Source organism: Gorilla gorilla, chromosome 10 (assembly GCF_029281585.2).
Source record: "Gorilla gorilla gorilla isolate KB3781 chromosome 10, NHGRI_mGorGor1-v2.1_pri, whole genome shotgun sequence".
NCBI classification, from domain to species: Eukaryota; Metazoa; Chordata; class Mammalia; order Primates; family Hominidae; genus Gorilla; species Gorilla gorilla.
In genome coordinates, this window is record NC_073234.2 from 114568706 (window position 1) to 114588390 (window position 19685).

General features: G+C 36.0%; 1 protein-coding gene across 15 annotated transcripts in view; it reads right to left on the reverse strand.

Annotated features, from left to right (window-relative positions):
• Window positions 1–19685, reverse strand: part of ANKS1B (ankyrin repeat and sterile alpha motif domain containing 1B) — a 1254535-nt gene that overhangs the window by 410850 nt on the left and 824000 nt on the right. For 6 of the 15 annotated variants that reach the window (XM_019038847.3, XM_019038842.4, XM_019038845.4 and 3 more), the window contains exon 15: window positions 6326–6432. In XM_019038847.3, coding sequence (XP_018894392.2) covers window positions 6326–6432 — 107 coding nt within the window. Of the gene's footprint in view, window positions 1–6325; window positions 6991–19685 lie in introns of those variants that run through there. The other 9 variants (XM_063694231.1, XM_055358878.2, XM_063694229.1 and 6 more) reach the window with 5 other exon arrangements.

The window sequence follows — 19685 nt, forward strand, 5'->3', positions numbered from 1 at the left end:
AAAGAGAGCAATTTCAGCAGAAAAGTTGAGAAACAAGCTGGATTATAGGGTTAAGGAAGTGGTTGGAAGTGAGAAAATGGAGGTCACTGCCACTGAACACTTGTTTGAGAGATTTGTCTTTTTAAAGAAGAGTAGAAATATGACTGTGGCTGGATTTCTTAAAATTAGGCTGTAATTCAGCAGCTTTGGTAACTTTTCTGATTCATGAGGTACATTTCTCATCTCAAATATCTGGTCATTTGAAGTAATACTGGAGATCAAATTATGCAAATATGCTGCATGACTAAATTAAAGGCCTATCCATGTGAGCATTAGTTAGTAATGGGAGTTGTATTATATACTGCATTATTAGAAAATGGGGCAGCATATTTTAATGCTTAAAAATTTAATCAGAGCAACTTCCAGAAGGAGGAAAAGGCTCCTTTTTAACACAAGATTTGAATCATGGCTATTTTTTTTTTTTTTCTGAAAGCCATTCTTCTAAGATGGTCATCCCTGCACATGCCCTCATTTCTGACTTTCTGCTGCACAAACAATCAGTATTCGTGCAAGGCTAATGGGATATACAAGAACAATTAGTAGCTCTGCCAGCACCAATATTGTACTTGCCTCTTTAAAGAGCTCAAAATATTAAATAACAATTGGAAAGAACATTTCTTCTAGACTCCTCATTAGATTGATTTTACAGATGAGTAAACTGAATCATAGAGAAACAAGATAGTGGAAATGAGAAGTCTTACTTTGGTTCTGTCTCACACCACTGTAAGGCTGTGCCTATTATATCTGTAATTAAGCTGTTGTCCAGATAAACAATAATTCCTGCTTGGCTTTGACTTTTAGATACCAACAGATATTTAAATGCCGGCAGTTGAAAAGGTTATTTATTTTTTTCTTTCAAAAGTGGGTTTGTAACTATTGGCCTAAATTATTTTAGAAAACTATAGCTGTACTTTCAACATAAGGCCACCCACTCAACTCTGAGCCTAGACTGTTTGAGAAATAAGAAGGTATAGGAAATTTGGCAGGTATTTTTCTCTTGCATCTTTGAATCTCAGTAAGTTCACAAAATTTTCCTAACCAATATTGGAACAAGAAATTATCACGGGGGGAGGGGGGTGACTAATCTCACCTTTTAAGGACAATTAATTTTTCTACTTCACAAGTTTAACTTCTTATTTGGATCACAATATGCTACTAAGATACTTAAAAGGTCATTTTTTCAGGCCAACTGCAAATGATGTTTTCATTATAGAAAAGTTATGTAAAAGTGGAAAAGAGATGTAAGTCCATTAACGTGTAAAATGCACCATAGCAATGGGAAAAAAGTTTTAATTAAATACGTATGAGCTCTATCATGCGCAAATGTTTTGTTGAAATGGATGACTCCAAGAGCTCTGTGGTTCCACTTCAGTGTCTAATAGGCACTACTCACTTTAACCTTCAGCAAGCCCTTTATGAATGCTATCCACCCAAGTGTATGAAAATGCCAATTCATGTAGGGCTATCAGTATTATTGTTATTTATTATTCTGTAAAGGCTGCATTTTGAACATTTTAATAAGGGTCAAAGCATTCCAAGTCAATCTAGATGGCAATTGTTAGAAATGCAGGAGGTGCTTTAAAAAATGAGTTGGTAATAATTTCATTCTTCTCCCATTTCGATTAGTTTATAAATATAACTGTCAGCTAGTTATCATGGTGAGGTTATTGGTCAGTCCTCCTCCAAGTAATATAAACTTCTTAATACAGTCTTCAGACTATGAATCTACCATAACATTGCCAGTGTTTTGATATCATCAGTATCTTCATCTTCCTTTATTTCAAGCTATGATAGATTTTACCTCTTCTATTATCTACTGTAATTTGCTGCTGACAAACCAATTGCTAGTAAATACATATGTTGAGCGATGGTGATTATGTGAAGAATGAGGGGAAAGATCCCTGTGGTGTAGTGTGTGTGCACCCATGTGTGCATGAAGAAACGTGTGTATGTGTGATGTGCATGCAAATAATATAGGTCTGAGGGAAATACTGTACTCCCCTTGAGGGTAAGGGTCATGTCTTATTCACTGTTACATCCCTAGTACTTAACACTGTCTCTGGCACAGAAATGATATCTAAGGAGTGCTTGCTGCATGAATGAGTGAAGGGTACTAATGGTCCATGTTCCCATTGGCAAAATAAGGCTTCCAGTTTAAAAATGAGACTGGAGGTCCACCTACAACAATCTGTTGTGCTTTCAGTTTTTACAGGCTGATTTCTACGCACACAGCATTATGCTGGGACTTGTGAGGAAAGCAAGGAAACTGAATACACAGAACTTGGACTTGAGAAGCTTTCAGTCTAATTGGGGAGACAAGATACATACAAGTGAAAACTTAACTCCTAATTCTAGAGAGAGAATCATGGCATGCCAAATGTATTTTTTTCATGTCAAATGTAACCACTGCGTGAGTTCAGGAGAAAAGAGCCTGTTCTGTACTGCAGCCATTAAAGAAAGCTACCTAAACTAGGCAGGAATTGAGTTATACCTTTGAGGATAAAAGACAGCAGGGAAGGAAAGGAAATGTCTGTCCAGGAGGAGCGGATAGAGAATAAAGATGAGCAAAGTTATTAAGATAAGAATAGATTCTTTGGGACTTAAAATTTAGGAAGCAGTCATTAGACTTTGAAAAATAAATATGATGGTAGAGACAAATATAACAAGGAACTAAATAAGCATGCACATTTTGTATAGTAATCACTTCATACCTAAACTCCTTGGTGAAAAAAAAATGTCGAAACTTAGACACATTCTCTATGTTGCAAACTCAGGGGAAGTGAGTGAAATGTCAGAAGGCATGGCAGCATTCCCAGAGGTTAGTGAGTATCAGGTAGGCTTTGCCAAGCAGGAGGGAGGTGATGATATTTGACTTATGAGGGGATAAACAGGTAAGGTGGGATCTGGGCAGATTTTCAGACAAAAGATTCTGTTGTGAAGGGGCTTCTGGTTTTAACATAGATGTGACTCTCCTAAAGTCTTAGGTGACCTGATGTACTTCTGAAACTATTCATTGATTGTACAAATTTCTATTTATTTTACATTTTTAAGGACACAGAAGGATCTAAACTGTGTGCACAACTATTCTACAAACCAAACTGAAAACCAAAATGAAATACACAAAGGAAAAGTTGTTTGAAATTTTGTCTTTAAGATACAGGGAAAAAATCACACATCAGTAAAATCAAGGATAAATATCAGCCTTAAGGAGGAGCAATAATTGACAAATATTTAAAAACAATTGGGGGCCAGGTGTGGTGGCTCATGCCTGTAATCCCAGCACTTTGGGAGGCCAAGGCAGGCGGATCATTTAAGATCAGGAGTTCTAGACCAGCCTGGTCGACATGGTGAAACCCTGTCTCTACTAAAATTACAAAAATTAGCCAGGTGTGGTGGTGCACACCTGTAATCCCAGCTACTTGGGAGGCTGAAGCAGGAGAATCGCTTGAACTGGAAAGATGGAGGCTGCAGGGGGCTGAGATCACACCACTGCATTTCAGCCTGGGTAACAAAGTGAGACTCCCTCTCAAAAAAAAATACCAAAAACAAAAAACAATTGGGGTATTTCTTTTCTAACCATATCTAGACATTGGTGAAAATAGTCCTTATTAAAGATAATCATAGCTATGGACATAAATCATCCACGTATTGCATTTATGTGTGAGAGTATGTATGTAAAACAGATTTAGCAAATAATTTTTAAAGCTTTCAATAAATACTTTAAGTTACTTATATGGACACTTTAAATTCACATTCATTAATGGATTCTTGATTGAATAAAAAATTAACTCCTGAAAATATTTCCTAAATAAAGTACATCTATGCATGGATGCACTGTGATGTTTCAACCAACATTAATTATACCCTTTTGATTTCTACTGTCTTGTTCAAAAACACTAATAAGACCTGCACTACATCATAGTTAATAGGAGTGTGGTGCTTGTTGCTTAGGCAACAGGAGGAATAAATGCAGGTCAGAATGTGCTTCAAGAAAAACAAAAGCTAGAATATGATACTGAGTGGAGACTAAGGAAGTCTAACAGATTTTTCACCACATTAAAGAAATATGTTTCTTAGAGCAAGCCAATCATATTCATGTATTTAACTAAGTTTGCAATTACATAAATTAGATTATGTAGATCAATAAATAATTTTTATAAAGGTAGAAATTAATCACTTATGATACTAGTAGCAAATAAATGGTGTATAACAGCATGTAAAGCACTAATTGATTATACCACTTCATGATTTGCTTCATTTTCATAATTAATTAACTCCTGTAAATGGCAATTCAAAGTTTTTTTAAAAGTTAATTCTGTCTCATGAAGAAAGTATTTGATTGGCCCATCTAAATTAATACTATTTTCTTATTTTCTAGAAAATTATACCAAATACTTTGAATTAAACAAGTAAATAATATAATCTATGATTAGACCTTGGTTACATCACGTATATCCAGGATTTTGCCTTCCATATAAATTTTGAAGTGCTTATACATGATTCATTCATGAATAATTTTTACGATCTCCCTTTGAATGCTTATTTGAAACCTGTTTGATTAACCTTTCAGTTCGAGGCTTTCAAAAAGGTATTATATTTGCTCATAAGTGTTTAACATTCAGAGGAAAAATAAGCTGAATTAAAGTCTTTCAGCTTGGCCAAATGATCCAGGAAATCCAAAGACCTAACTTCTCATGGGACCAGAATAAATTTGGACAAGGGTTTCAGGGTTGGGAATGAGAAACCCTTATTTCAAGTAGACATAGGGAGAAATAATCAAGATATTGAAATGTACAGTAAACATAAATAATAAAAAAAGACTTCAATTCTGTTTGATAGTTCTTCTAATTCTTAATGCCATCTGTTTAGTGTCCTAAGTCTGTCTTAAATCTGCCCAGTGTTCTAAGACTTTCATAGCAATTGAAGAACTTTCACTTTTTTCCATTTCAATACCCAAATATCTTGTCTATATAACCAGTGACAGTACTTGATAAACACAAGAAAAATAACAGTAGCTGCATATATCAGTATAAAAAAACCACCAAATCACTCATAAAGCATTCTGTGCATGCAATTACTTAGAGCTCATATATCTTACTATATTTATGTCTTTTTTATTTTTAAAAACTCTTGGGCATACATACTTTTGGAGAAGGAGCAGAAGTTGAATAATGTTAATAATCTTCAAATCTATAATATTCAAGTCAACCTCAGAGAAAAATAATCTAAGATAGAAATTAAAAAATCTAATCAGCTGTCACTATTGTGTTATCATTTCTGGTACTAGTAAGCTGCAGGTGTCAGCCCTATTACTGTAATTAGGCAGGGCTATTACTTATTTCCACAAATCATTTGTGTGTTACATGCCTGCGTTATGTAGGTCTCTCTAAACTTAGGGATCAGTGATATGTGTGACGGGTTCTTAAAAGCAAGGAAAGGTAATAGAGCTGTGACGTAGCTTAACAAGGGGAACTGATGAGCACTGGGGGAGGTATGGGAATGATTAGAAAGCTGAATTGTCGGTTTGCACAGTTCCCCATCCTCCTTCCTCACCTATATGCAAAACGGTGGAAAGTTAGCACATGCCAGGTTTAGACTGCATGTAGACCAGAATTCAGAAGTACATGACTATACTTACTCCACCAACCTTTCTTTCTAAATATTGACAGCTAAATGACCAAAGTGTTTATTTTCCACCTAAAGTAATAAACAATACTTCATCGCTCTTCAATCAGCAAGTGGAAGTAAACGCTCTCCATAATTGACCATCTGAAGCAGTTTGCTAATGAACTGAAGGTTGTCCACATGATTTAAACTGCTTGTTGAACAATTATCAGGAAAAGAAATGATCTTCACACCATAAACACAACAAATTGTCTCATTAACCACTAAATGCTGATGCTCAAGTGAAATAATATAAGAATCAAGAATTAGCTGAAGAGTGATATAATCCGAGTATTCTAAGATTACAAATTTATTTAAAAAATCATACAAAGAACGACAGGGAGAATATCAATATTACTCTTCTTTCACTGCCTATAAATAGCACTCTCACCAGTTCATTCATATAACACATATGTATATGGATCTATACAGATCTCATTTTTTAGCAAGAGTCTATATGTACACAGCAAGTTCAGTCCTAAGGGCATCCACTTTTCCAATGCAGTTACATATACAAATCTGACCAGTTTTGGTGCAAATCAGGCTGCCTCTGAGCCATGTAAGACACATAAGAAGCAAAGACAGACAAAAGGCAGCTCCGTGGACACAGAGAGCTTCTTACCATAAACTGCACATTGTCAAATCCATTAGCCATCAGGTGGTTCTCGTACTGAGGTAGCCCAATGCTTTCCAACCATTGTCCCACTGTTTGGACAGGGCATCTGGGTCCTGTAAGAGGATGAAGAGGGAAGCGTTTAAGCAGGGAGTAGCCGTCCACGGGGTAATAGCGGTAGTCCTGGGCTGAGAGGTGGCATTGCCACATCATGCCCCTGGGAAAGTTGCTATCAAAGGAGCCCGCCAGCTTGACAGATTAATGTTCTCAGCGAGAGAGCAAAGTCAGAAGTAAAACATAGTTTGCCAGGCAGGCTGTGGAGTATGACTTGATCCTAGCTCCACATTTCTTACATATTAATCTTTACTACCGACCAGTACGTCATACAGCCCCCAAAACCAGGCAGCAGAAGAAGGCATATCAAGCTGTCAGCTTGGGCTGGTCTGCGTTCTATGTGATTGTTGGAGTACTCCACAATGAGCAATGCACGGCCGGCAGCCAGAATTCTTTTTTATCAAGTACTCCTACACTCATCAGTATGCAGCTCCATGCTCCTTGCTCCCCCTCGCTCGCTCCCCTTCATTACCCAGCCCAGGCTACACCTCGCATTTTCAATAATAGCCATCAGATAAGGCAGATTTTTTTTGTCTGCAAGCTGTAAGCCTGCTGCTGCTGCTTCCTCCTACACACCCATCCAAGCGTCAATCTTGAATGATGAGAGCAGTCAAAACAAATGCAGAAAATAGCAAGATTCAAAAGCAAACCAAAGTGCTTAAATCTGAATTGAATCTTCATACTGGTTATACGTTACAGAGCTATTTGTTGTGGAATTTTACGTTTCAAAAGACACCAGGAAATGCGAAGCTTGAACTATAGCTTATAACAGAGCTCACGACAGGTTCCCTTTCTCCTTTTCCTTTCTTTCCTGTCTTTTCTTCTTCCTTTTTAAATGCAGCACAGATAAATGTTTCTGATCTGAAGCTTTGCAGTGTTTGGAGAATAATTATTCTGTTTCTTTACCATGCTATAGCAAAATAAGCCTCTCCGAGATATATATTTTTTTCTTTTTTGAAATACTGCAAAATACAGAAACTGCATCGCAATCTTGAAGTCAAGATAATTTATTTCTTGTTTGCATGGTTTCTTCCAAGCAAAAGTATTATTAGGCACAAGAAATCCTTTTTCCCCTCTGATATTTATAACCCAATCTACCAGGGTTACCATTCTAAATTAGCTATAAAGGTAACATTAACTGGATAGATTTTTTTTTTTTTAATAAAGAAGATGAGCCCTAACCCAAAACAATTCAAGAATAACAGATGTAAATGTGTGAGTTTTACTGAATGGCAGATAGACTGAATAATTTATTTAATAATTGGGAGAAACCAGGGATTAAGAATAGAACCCACAGGACTAGATCATCAGAAGAAATAGACTCTTAAGATTGGGAGAGAACTTGCAGAAAGGTTAGTCTAACCTTCTTCCTAACGTAGGCATCCCTGGCTAAAATGTTCCTAGAGGAATATCTTCCAACTTCTACTTGAATACTGCCCGTAACAGAGCTCTTTCTACTTCTCACGAAGCCTCAATTTATTAGAAAGATATTTCACTTCCTACCTTGCTTCTACTCACTGCTCCAGCTCTGCCTTCGGAGAAGCACAGATTGAGAACAGTGCCTCTTCCACATAAAGAGCTTTAAAATTTAAAGATAACTCTCTCATCCCCCCAGAGCAGCCGCCTGGCACATAGTAAGTGCCTAATACAAATTTATTGAATAAATGAAACATCGCTTTTCTTTTTTCCTCAAACCTCATCTTTCTCTGTTTCCTTTCTCTTTTTAAGGGCATTGTCAACTTTCCTGGCACACAGACATTAAACCTCAAAACATCTTCTACTCCTCTTTCACTACTGAAATCAGTCCCCAAATTCTATCATCCCTCTTCCCAGTGTGATCCATTCCCTTGATTCTATTTCCTGTTTTAAGTTTACAGAACTGCCACCTACATTGATTTTGTTCTCATAGTTCAGGCCCACCTAGCCTAGTGAAACAACGACTTCTATATTGATCTTTCTACCTCTAATATTTAAAAAATCAATTTTATGCATTGTGCCAGAATAATCCCTTTAAGACACAGTTTTGATTACTACTCCCTGTCTCAAAACCCTTCTGTGGTTTTCTGTGGTCTTCAAAATCAACTCCCAACTCCTCTGATGACATTTTGGGGTCTTCATGATTGACTGCAGTTCATCTAACTTTATTTCCACTTTTCCACTGCCCCAGACAGGCAGGATTACTTGCTGGTCTCTAAAGGCAGCCCATAATGTGCTTCGGTTGGTTTTATTATGTCCCCACATTTCTGTCCATTTGTTGGCTTTGAATCAGTTGCTATTTCCATTATGAAACCTCTTCTAATCTTCTCTACCACGAATAAATCTCTTTCTTCTCTGTCTTAAATGACATTTTTAGACCCTCTATTGTAACAGATATTTTCTGCCTTCAATTTTAGTTGTTTGTGTCTGACTTATTTTTTGAAAGCAGGCAATATGCTTTGCTAATATTTCACATAGTAAAGATTCAGTACATACCTGCTAAACAAAATAAGGTAATTTCATGATCCAAAGTACAAAAAATTCTATTTTCAAATTTAAAAAAAAGTTTTAACTCTATCCCAAGTCTCTAAATTATTTATTTAAAATAAGATAACTTGTTTTTTAAACAGATTTTTTCATGTCTGTCTTTTAGCTCATCATCCTCATCCACTTTTTGAATAAGCAGCCCTGGGTGGACTGCGTCGTACTTGATTATATTTTGTTGCTGATTGGTCCTGGATCTTTTAATAAGATCAAAGAGTTTGTAGTAGTTTATGAATCAATTTTAATAGATTCTAGTTGCTCAGCATTACCTGTAGGAGAAGCTAAAAACAAGATACTATTTGTCCCTGGCCAGCTCTAAAGCTGTTACAAGGTGGAAGAAAAGGAAAGTCTCAATTATAGCTTCTCCTAGGATCACAGCCACAGTGCTTCACCTGGTCATTTTAAATTATAAACAGTTGAATATACTACATGGAAATTGAGCAAACATGACAATGACACTTTGGCTTGGCAAGGCACATGCTGATTGGCCAGCTCTTCAAACCTGTTTCATCTGTTAAAATGCAAACCAGGGGCCAAGTACCTGGCAGAGCACGATACACACCCTGCTTATTAAATAAACTTTGTTAAATAAATGCCTGAGTAACTAAATGAATAAATGATATTGGAAATGCCTTTCTTGAGATTCTCATTTCTTAATAGAGGGAGAGGGAAAGAGGGAGAGGGAAGAAAAAAATGTGTGTGTGCACAAAACATAGAGAGTGGACTAATAGACACTGGAGACTCAGAAAGGGGGAGGGTGGGAGAAGAGTGAGGGATGGGAGATTACATAATGGGTACAGTGTACACTATTTGGGTGGTGGGTACACTAAAAGCCCAGACCTCACCACTATGGATATATCCATGTAACAAATCTGCACTTGTACCTCTTAGAGCAATAAAAATAAATAAAATTATATATTACAAAAGAGAGTATATTTGTGGTGGGGATTATTTCAAGGTTCAGACTGCTATATAAGAACACAACTCAGAGAAAATACTGGTTATGAACTGCTTTACAAAATTTATATAGACTGCCTGAATTTTATTCTTTTAGGTATTCAATCCTTCAATTTTTATTCAATAATTTTTACATGTTGACAAAATGTTATAATATATGGAGGAAGTGAGCTGGGAGAGGATGGGGTGAGGAAGGTATAAAAGAGAGGGAAGAAGGAAAAAAAAAAAGACCCTGAGTCATGTTGTTTGTTTGTGGTTTTGTTGAAGTATTTTCTCATGAGTCAAATCCCTAAAAGAATCTTGGTTCAGGTCTGAAGATCACTCTGTAACAGTGCTTAAATATATTACTCTCTTTACCTAAAATGCTTTTATGGAGTCTTAAAATTCTTAAAGCATAACACACTAATTAGGCAGGAACTTTTATTCAACTAGAATGTCTTTAAGTTCCAAAAGTGAGACAAGAGGAGGGAAAGAAGAAACTGACCATTATTCTGGGCTACCATGTCCTAGGCAGCGTGGTGTGAATTATTATCCCAATTTACCATAAGGAAACTGAAGCTCAGAGTATGTGGTGAAAACAGGAATTTTCTTTGTCACAGTCTTTTAAAAAATAATAATTCTAGGGGTTTTCCTCCCATAATGGCAGTGTAAGGAGCTCCACAGGTCCAAGCCCCAGTCAAAAAACTTAACTTGAAAATCATAAACAAACAATCAAAAAACCCTACACAATCAGAAACCAAAAACAATGCCAACAAAAACCAACCATCAAAGTCTTTGCAAAGTGTCCTAAGAGCATATAATGTAAAAATGTTTATTCCAAAGACAGACACTAAAACTTGGTAAAAACAGAGATTCTGAGATTCTGTAGCACTTGAGCCACGGCTCCCTCTGGCCCCTCCTTCCCTGCAACTCATCTCCATAGATGCTCCACTTTGGATGGATGTGTCCAAGAGAAAGGGCTCCCCTTCTCCTCAAATCCCAACCAAGCGGCATGGGATCTCATCAAAAGGGGCAGGCCAGCATTTCCAATTTCCTCTAAATCTAAGCTGTAGAGGTTCAATTCCTGGTGAGTGTGGCTGAGAGGTCAGGGGCTCCCTTCTTCCACCCAGACCCCATTCATAGAGTAGAAAGTTCATCCCAGCTGGATCAGGCCAAAAATATTGGGATCTTCACTGCCCTCGACTGCTTACATATAGGGTAGAGGTTCCATGCCCAGAAAGGTAAACTAAGAAGACCAGAGGCTATCATTCTTGCCCCATGCCTGGAAGAGTGGCTCAAAGATTTTGCTTAAAGGGAGAGTCAGTTTATAAGAACAAAAAGCTCTAAAGCTTTCCCCCAAGAGGTTGACTTATTTGTTTGTTTTCAATTTTTATTTTGGATTTAGGGAGTACATGTTCAGGTTTGCCACCTGCGTATATTGTGTGATGTTAAGGTTTGGGGCATGAATGATCCCATCACCAGGTACTCAGCACGGTACCCAATAGTTAGTTTTTCATACCTTGTCCCCCTCCATCCTTCCCTACTCCAGTTGTCCCCACTTTCTATTGATGTCTTCTTCGTGTCCATGAATACCCAATATTTAGCTCCCACTTATAAGTGAGAACATACAGTACTTGGTTTTCTGTTCCTGCATTAATTTCCTTAGAATAATGGTCTCCAGCTGCATCTATGTTGCTGCAAAGGATACATATTTTTTTCTTTTTTTATGGATGCATAGTATTCAATGGTATATATGTACCATGTTTTCTTTACCCAGTTCACCATTGATGAGTACTCAGGTTGATGCCGTGTCTTTGTTATTGTGAATAGTGCTGCGATGAACATATGAGCACAGATATCTTTTTGGTAGAATGATTTATTTTCTTTTGGATATAGACCCAGTAATGGGACTGCTGGGTCAAATGGTAGTTTGTTTTAAGTTCTTTGAGAAATCTCCAAATTGCTTTTCACAGAGTCTGAACTAAGTGAGATTCCCACCAACAGTGTATAAGCGTCCCTTTTTTCTGTAGCCTCACCCGCAGCTATTATTATGCCTCTTAGTAATAGCCATTCTGACTGGTGAGAAATGGTATCTCATTGTGGTTTTGATTTGCACTTCTCCGATGATCAGTGACGTTGAGCATTGTTTCGTATGTTTGTTGGCCACTTGTATGTCTTCTTTTGAGAAGTGTCTGTTCATGTCTTTTGCCCATTTTTAATGTGGTTATTTATTTTTATTTGTTCAATTGTTTAAGTTCCTTATAGATTCTGGATATTAGATGTTTGTTGGAAGCATAGTTTGTAAATATTTTCTCCCATTCTGTAGGTTATCTTTTTACTCTGTTGATAATTTCTTTTGCTGTGCAGAAGCTCTTTAATTTAATTAGGTCCCACTTATCAATTTTTGTTTTTGTTGCAATTGCTTTTGAGGATTTAGTCATAAATTCTTCCCTAAGGCTGATGTCCAGAATGGTGTTTTCTAGGTTTTCTTCTAGGATTCTTTTTTTTTTTTTTTTTTTTGAGATGGAGTCTTGCTCTGTCACCCAGGCTGGAGTACAGTGGTGCTATCTCAGCTCACTGCAATCTCCGCCTCCTGGGTTCATGCCATTCTCCTGCCTCAGCCTCCCGAGTAGCTGGAACTACAGGCACCCGCCACCACACCAGGCTATTTTTTTTTTTTTTGTATTTTTAGTAGAGATGGGGTTTCACCACGTTAGCCAGGATGGTCTCGATCTCCTGACCTCATGATCTGCCCGCCTCAGCCTCCCAAAGTGCTGGGATTACAGGCATGAGCCACCACGCCCAGCCTCTTCTAGGATTCTTATAGTTTGAGGTCTTACTTTAAATCTTGAATCCGTCTTGAGGTAAGTTTTGTATATGGTCAAAGGTAGTGGTCCAGTTTCATTCTTCTGCATATCGCAAGCCAGCTATCCAAGCATAATTTGTTGCATAGGGAGTCCTTTCCTCATTGCTTATTTTTGTTGATTTGTCAAATATCAGGTGGCTGTAGGTGTGCAGCTTTATATCTGGGTCCTCTATTCTCTTCCATAGGTCTATGCATCTGTGTTTGTACCAGTACCATGCTATTTTGTTTATTGTAGCCTTATAGTATAGTTTGAAGTCAGGTAATGCGATGCCTCTGGCTTTGTTCTTTTTGTTTAGGATTGCTTTGGCTATTCAGGGTCTTTTTGGTTCAACATGAATTTTAGAAAAGTTTTTTCTAGTTCTGTGAAAATGGTAGTTTGATAGGAATAGCACTGAATCTGTAGATTGCTTTGGGAAGTATGGCCATTTTAACCATATTGATTCTTTCAATCCATGAGCACAGAATGTTTTTCCATTTTTTTGTGAAACTGAGTTTCTTTGACACAGAGTGTGAGGAAGTTTAAGCCTAAACGTGTTATCAAAATCAATGGAGGTTACACAGTGGCTCATTCCTGTAATCCCAGCAATTTGGGAGGCTGAGGTGAGAGGATCACTTGAATTTGAGACCAGCTTGGGCAACATAGCAAGCCCTCTATCTCTACAGACAATTAAAAAGTAGCCAGAGATGATGGCATGTGCCTATCATCCCAGCTACTCGGAGGCTGAGATGGGAGGACCCCAAGGCTGCAGTGAGCTATGATTGCACCACTGCACTCCATCCTGGGTAACAGAGCAAGACCCTGTCTGTAAAAAACCAAAACAAACCAAAACAAAAAAATCCCCCCCAAAACCCAGTGGAGATATTCTGGTGACAAACAGTCAAAAAGTGGCTAATAGCTACAGTAGGGAAATAAGCTAAATGGTAGGTTAGCTAGTTTTAAAGAAACAGAGAAAGACAGTTATGAAGAGCCCTGTTGAGGTCAAAAGAAACTTCAAATACTAGCTTCAAAAATTCCTCCTTCCCAAATTTAATTGGAGCACACTCTGGAGCAATTTATAGCTGACGGATTGTCAAAAACAATAGAGCAATCAGCAGGCAATTACTGGAGTCTAATATCTGGATGTGATATCAAATGAGATAGACAACAGAAAGATTAGGAAAAGAGACAAAGAGAGCCCTGCTATAACCACTGCCATCCCAAAACTGTGCAGATGGCCAAGGCTACACCCTTGAGAGGATAAATACAACGTGATGCATCCATACGATTGACTATTACTTGACAATAAAAATAAATGAAGTGCTGATATATGCTGCAAATTGCATGAACCTTGAAAACATCATGCCAAGTGAAAAAAAAAAGCTAGTTATAAAAGACCATATATTGTATAATTCTGTTTAAATAAAAGGTCAAGAATAGACAAATCTATAGAGACAGAATGTAGATTAGGGGTTTCCTAGGGCTGGAGAAGTGAACTGTGGAAAGTGACTATTAATGGATTTACGGTTTCTTTTTAGAGTGACGAAAATGTTTTAAAATTGTGATGATGGTTGCACAACTCTGTGAATACACTAAAAACAACTGAATTGTACCTTTTAAATCAGTTACTTAAATTATATATATGTATTTTATATAGTATATCAGTAGATTTAAAATTATTGAATGATGATATAAAATAATAAAAACAAATCTTAAAATTTCTTTAAATTTACAAGAACAAAATGCACATACATAATTGTATATAAATATACATTGGGGTTGTTTCATATATATTGGTAGTTTTAGTGCTCTGGGTTTTTTTTCTTCTCTAGTTTTCTTGGTTACTCCTTCCTCCATTCTTGTCCTGCAATCTGCATCATCCATCCTCCCTGCAAGGTTATTCATGTTAATAAACTGGTATGTATATTCATATATATTTACCCATTTTCAAATAACACACACACACACACAAAGGCAGATATGTTCGGATATATACGTATATGGGAGAGTATTTTTGGCATGGTTTCATCAAAATGAAATTATACCACTCACTTTTCTGAACCTTAGTTTGCTCATTTAACATCTTATAAAAATTCTACTGGCCGGGCGCGGTGGCTCACGCCTAATCTCAGCACTCTGGGAGGCCGAGGCAGGTGGATCACAAGGTCAAGAGTTCGAGACCAGCCTGGCCAATATGGTAAAACCTCGTCTCTACTAAAAATACAAAAATTAGCCAGGCATGGTGGCAGGCAAGTGTAGTCCCAGCTACTCTGGAGGCTGAGGGAGAAGAATCACTTGAACCCAGGAGGTGGAGGTTGCAGTGAGCCAAGATTGTGCCACTGCACTCCAGCCTGGGCGACAGAGCGAGACTCTGTCAAAAAAAAAAAAAAATTCTACTAAGTAAATGAGTTTTAATTTATTATTTGTTGGTTATTTGTAAAAAGCTAAAATAGTTATTTTTAGTTATTTTCAACTTTTTAAAAATAACTACATAATAGTTCATAATGTGGATAAACCACAGTTTATTCAGTTCTTTGCCTGATATCTCTAGGATATCTTTGCCTGATATACATCCTTTTATTTTCTTTTTTTAAAGATTTTTATTTTGAAATAATTGCCAATTTGCATGAAATGATAGATAGAGTGATTCTGGATAGATTTTCTTCAGTTTTCTCCAGTTGTGACATCCTGCATGACTTTAGCACAGTATCACAATATCACAGCCAGGTCATTGGCACTGAAAAAAATCCACTGACCCTATTTATATGTCCTGTGTTTTACATGCACTCTGTGTGTGTGTGTGTGTGTGTGTGTGTGTGTGTGTGTGTGTGTGTGTTTAGTTCTGTACAATTTTATCACATGTGCAGATCATGTGGCCATCATCACTGTCGAGACACCGACAGCACCATCATAAGAATCCCTCCTGGAACTTTTTTTTATGGCCATAGCCTTCTTCCTCCCTTTCCCATTTTTTGACCCCTGGCAACTACTGATCTGTGTCCATCTCTATCATTTTATCATTTCAAGAATGTTACATGAATAAAATCATATACTATGTAACCTTTTGGAATTGGGATTTTTCATTCAGCAGAATTCCTCTGAAATCCATACAAATTATTCAGTGTGTCAGTAGCTTACTTTTTCATTTCTGAGTAGTATTCCATGATATGGATGTACCGCACCATTTACCCATTCTCTTCCAGAGTGGCTGTACCATTTTACATTCCCATTAATAGTATACAAATGATGCAGTTTCTTTGCATCTTCACTAGCATTTGGTGTTGTCAATTTTTTTATGTAGTCATTCTGATAGGTATGTACTAATATTTCCTTGTGGTTTTAATTTGTATTTCCCTCATGGCTTATTATGTTGAACAAAATCTTATTGCCTGTATCTTTTTGTTAAAACGTCTGTTCATGTCTTTTGCTGTTTTCTTCATTGGATTGTTTTTCTACTGTTGAGTTTTGAGAATTCTTTACATAGTCTAGATACTAGGAATTTGTTGGACTTTTTATCAATTTTTTTATGGATCATGTTTTCGGTGTCTATCCCATTATTTTTAACTTTAAAAAATGAGCATTTAAAAATGTGTCTCATAAATAGCCCAGAGCTGTAATATTTTAATCTGAAGTTTTAAAATACAATCTCTAATGGCTTACATTTTAATGGGCAAATGCAATTTGGAGTAATGACAATCATGCTTGATTTTAACCATTCCATCTTATGTTATTATTTATTTACATTGTTGTTTCCTCATTTTCCTTTTCTTCATTTTTGGTACTCTGGTAACATTCTTATTCATTCTATTTTTCTCTTTTTAACTTTGTGACTCTGAGATACTTCTCTATTCCTTTCAAGGTTACTTTATTTTTCCCTGCTCTAATGATCAGATATATACTTTTCTATGATTATTTGAAAATAAGTTACCAATTATTTCCCTCTCAAAAACGCTCTATATCCTTCATACTCCAGTAAAATTAGACCCTCAGAATGTTTTCCTTTCTTCGTTCTCTCTTTCCTACAACCACATGTGATCTCTGGAATGCTTTTCCTTTACCCATCTGCCTTATTCCCAACCAGTTCCTAAGTTTTGCTGATAATCATTTAGTAAACATTTTCCAAGTCAATTACTAGAATTTCCTCACAGTATATTCCTCCTATTTAAAGAGTCTTTATTTAGTATTTATGTTGCACACTCCCAGTTGGTTTATACATTTCAGTTTAGATTTAATTATTGTAAAGATTCATTGGTCACCACTATTTCATATCCTTATAACCATCTTAATCTTGAGGTTTCTGTTTCCATTTGTTTGTAGTTTAGTTAGAATAGTTTCTCATATATTCAGAAAATATTTTAAACTGATTAGTCATAAAAGCAGAGTGAATCACAATTTGTGAGATGCAGGTAAAATGGTACTTGGAGATAAATGTATAGCACTAAATGTGTATATTAGACAGGCAGAAATACTCACCACTATACTAGTAAGGAACAATGTCTACCTTAGAAATGACAAGAATTTCAAATCATTTATCTCAGAATTCACTTTAAGAAATGAAAGTAAGATGAAAGATAACTCCAACAAAAATAAGCAGAAGTAAGGAAATAAAGATCAGAGGGGAAATAAAGGAAACAAAAGATCAATAGAGAAAAATCAATGAAACCAAAAGCTGTTTTTTGAGATGATTAGTCCAACTGGTAAATCTCTATTCAGGCTGACCAGGAAATAAAGGAGAATAAAGAAGTAATCAATACTGGGAATGAGAGAAGTGACAGCAAAAGAGTTTTTATGGATATAAAAAGAATAAAGAAATGTTATGAATAACTGTTAGTATCAGTAAATTCAGCAACTTAGATGAAATGACAAATTCATTAAGAGAAGCAAGGTACCAAACCTCACTCATGAAGAAAAGTTCATAACTGACTAGCTCTCTACCTATTGAAGTAATTGTATTTGCAGTTAAAATCTTTATACAAAACAAAACAAAACTCCAGGCCTCAATGGCTCTAGTGTTAAATTCTACCAAACATATGGTGAAGAAATAATAGCAATTCTACACAAACTCTTCCAGAAAGTTGAAGAGAGAGAATACTTGCCAACTTATTCTATGAAGCCAGCATTATTTTGATACCAAAATCAGATCAAGACATTATGAGAAAAGAAAACTATATGTATTAGTGTCTGTCATAAACATAGATGTAAAAATTCTTAACAAAATTTTGGCAAATAGTATCCAACAATATATACAAGATAATACAATATGACTAAGTGAAGTTTACCCCAATAATGCAAGGTCTCTTAAACATGGGAGAATCAATTAATGTGATTCATCAGATTAACTAATAAAGAAAAACCATATAATCCTCTCCGCAGATGCAAGAAATCATTTGACAAAATCCAGCATCTACTTATGATAAAAACTCTCAGCAAAATAGAAAGAAATTTCTTAATCCTGATAAAAAGGCATTTATACACAACCTACAGTTAGTACCATACTAAATTGTGAAAGACTGAATGCTTTTCTGTTAAGTTTAGAAAAAAAGCAAGGATGTCCACTCTCAACACTTCTAACCAACATTGTACTGGAGGTTCTAGCTGGTGCAGTAAGTTACAAAAAAGAAATAAAATGCATTCATATTGGAAAGGAAGCAGTAGAAGTGCTTCTTGCTTCTATTCACACATGACATGATTTTCTATGTATAAAATCCTGTGAGACCTACATAAAAGCTACAAGAAATAAAAGTGAGTTTAGCAGAGTTGCAGGATATAAGATCAATATACAAACATCAATTGTATTTCCCTACACTAACAATAAACAATTGGAATTTGAAATAAAAACCAACATAATTTACAACAGCACCAAAACTATGAAATTCTAAGGAATAGAACTGTCAAAAGATGTGTCAAGACCAATTAAATATTGCTGGGAAAAATCATACAAGACCTAAATAAATGGAAAGATATACTATGTTAATGAATTGGCACAGTCAACATTGTTAACATATCTGTTCTTCCCAAATACATCTATACATTCAATTTAATCCTAATCAAAATCCCAGCAGGTGCTTTGTTTGGTAGAAATTGTCAAGATTTTTCTAAATTTCATATGAAGTGCAAATGACCCAGAATAACCAAAACAACTTTGAAAAAAAGAACAAAGTTGACAAAGGTATACTACCTGACTTTAACACTTATAAAGACATGGTTATCTACACAATAGGATATTGGGGTCAAGATAGACAAACAGATCAATGAAACAAAATAGAGGGTTCAGGAATAGTGTGACACACAGAGGGTCAACTGAGTTTTGACAAAGGTGAAAAATCAGTTCTGTAAAGAAAGGAGAGACTTTTAATGAATTATTCTGGGAAAATAGAATACCTATATGCCAAAAAAATTTTAATCCATATCTTTCATCATATATAAAAATTATCTCAAACTGTACCATAGGCCTACCCATACAATCTAAAACTACAAAATTTCTAGAAGAAAACTTAGAAAAAAACTTAGGGAAAGTCTTAACCTTACAGTAGGCACCACAAGTACAATTATAAAAGAAAAAAATGATAAACAACTAAAATTTTCAGACTCTTCCCTTTGAAAGACAATATTAAGAGAATGAAAAACAAAACACTGATTAGAAGAAAACATTTGTGAATCATGTGATAACAAATGTATATCCAGAATATATAAAGAACTCTCAAAACTCAGTAATAAGAAAATAAATCAATTTTTAAAAATGAGCAAAAGATTTGAACAGAATCAGAGAAGGTATATGGAAGGGAAACAAGCATTTGAAAAGAGGCTCAACATCACTAGCCATTAGGAAAATGCAAATGAAAATGACAATGAGATACCACTTGTTAGAATGTCTAAAATCATTGCCAAATGATGTGAATTAAGAGAAACTCTCATTCCCTGCTGGTGAGAATAGAAAATGTTAGAACCACTTTGGA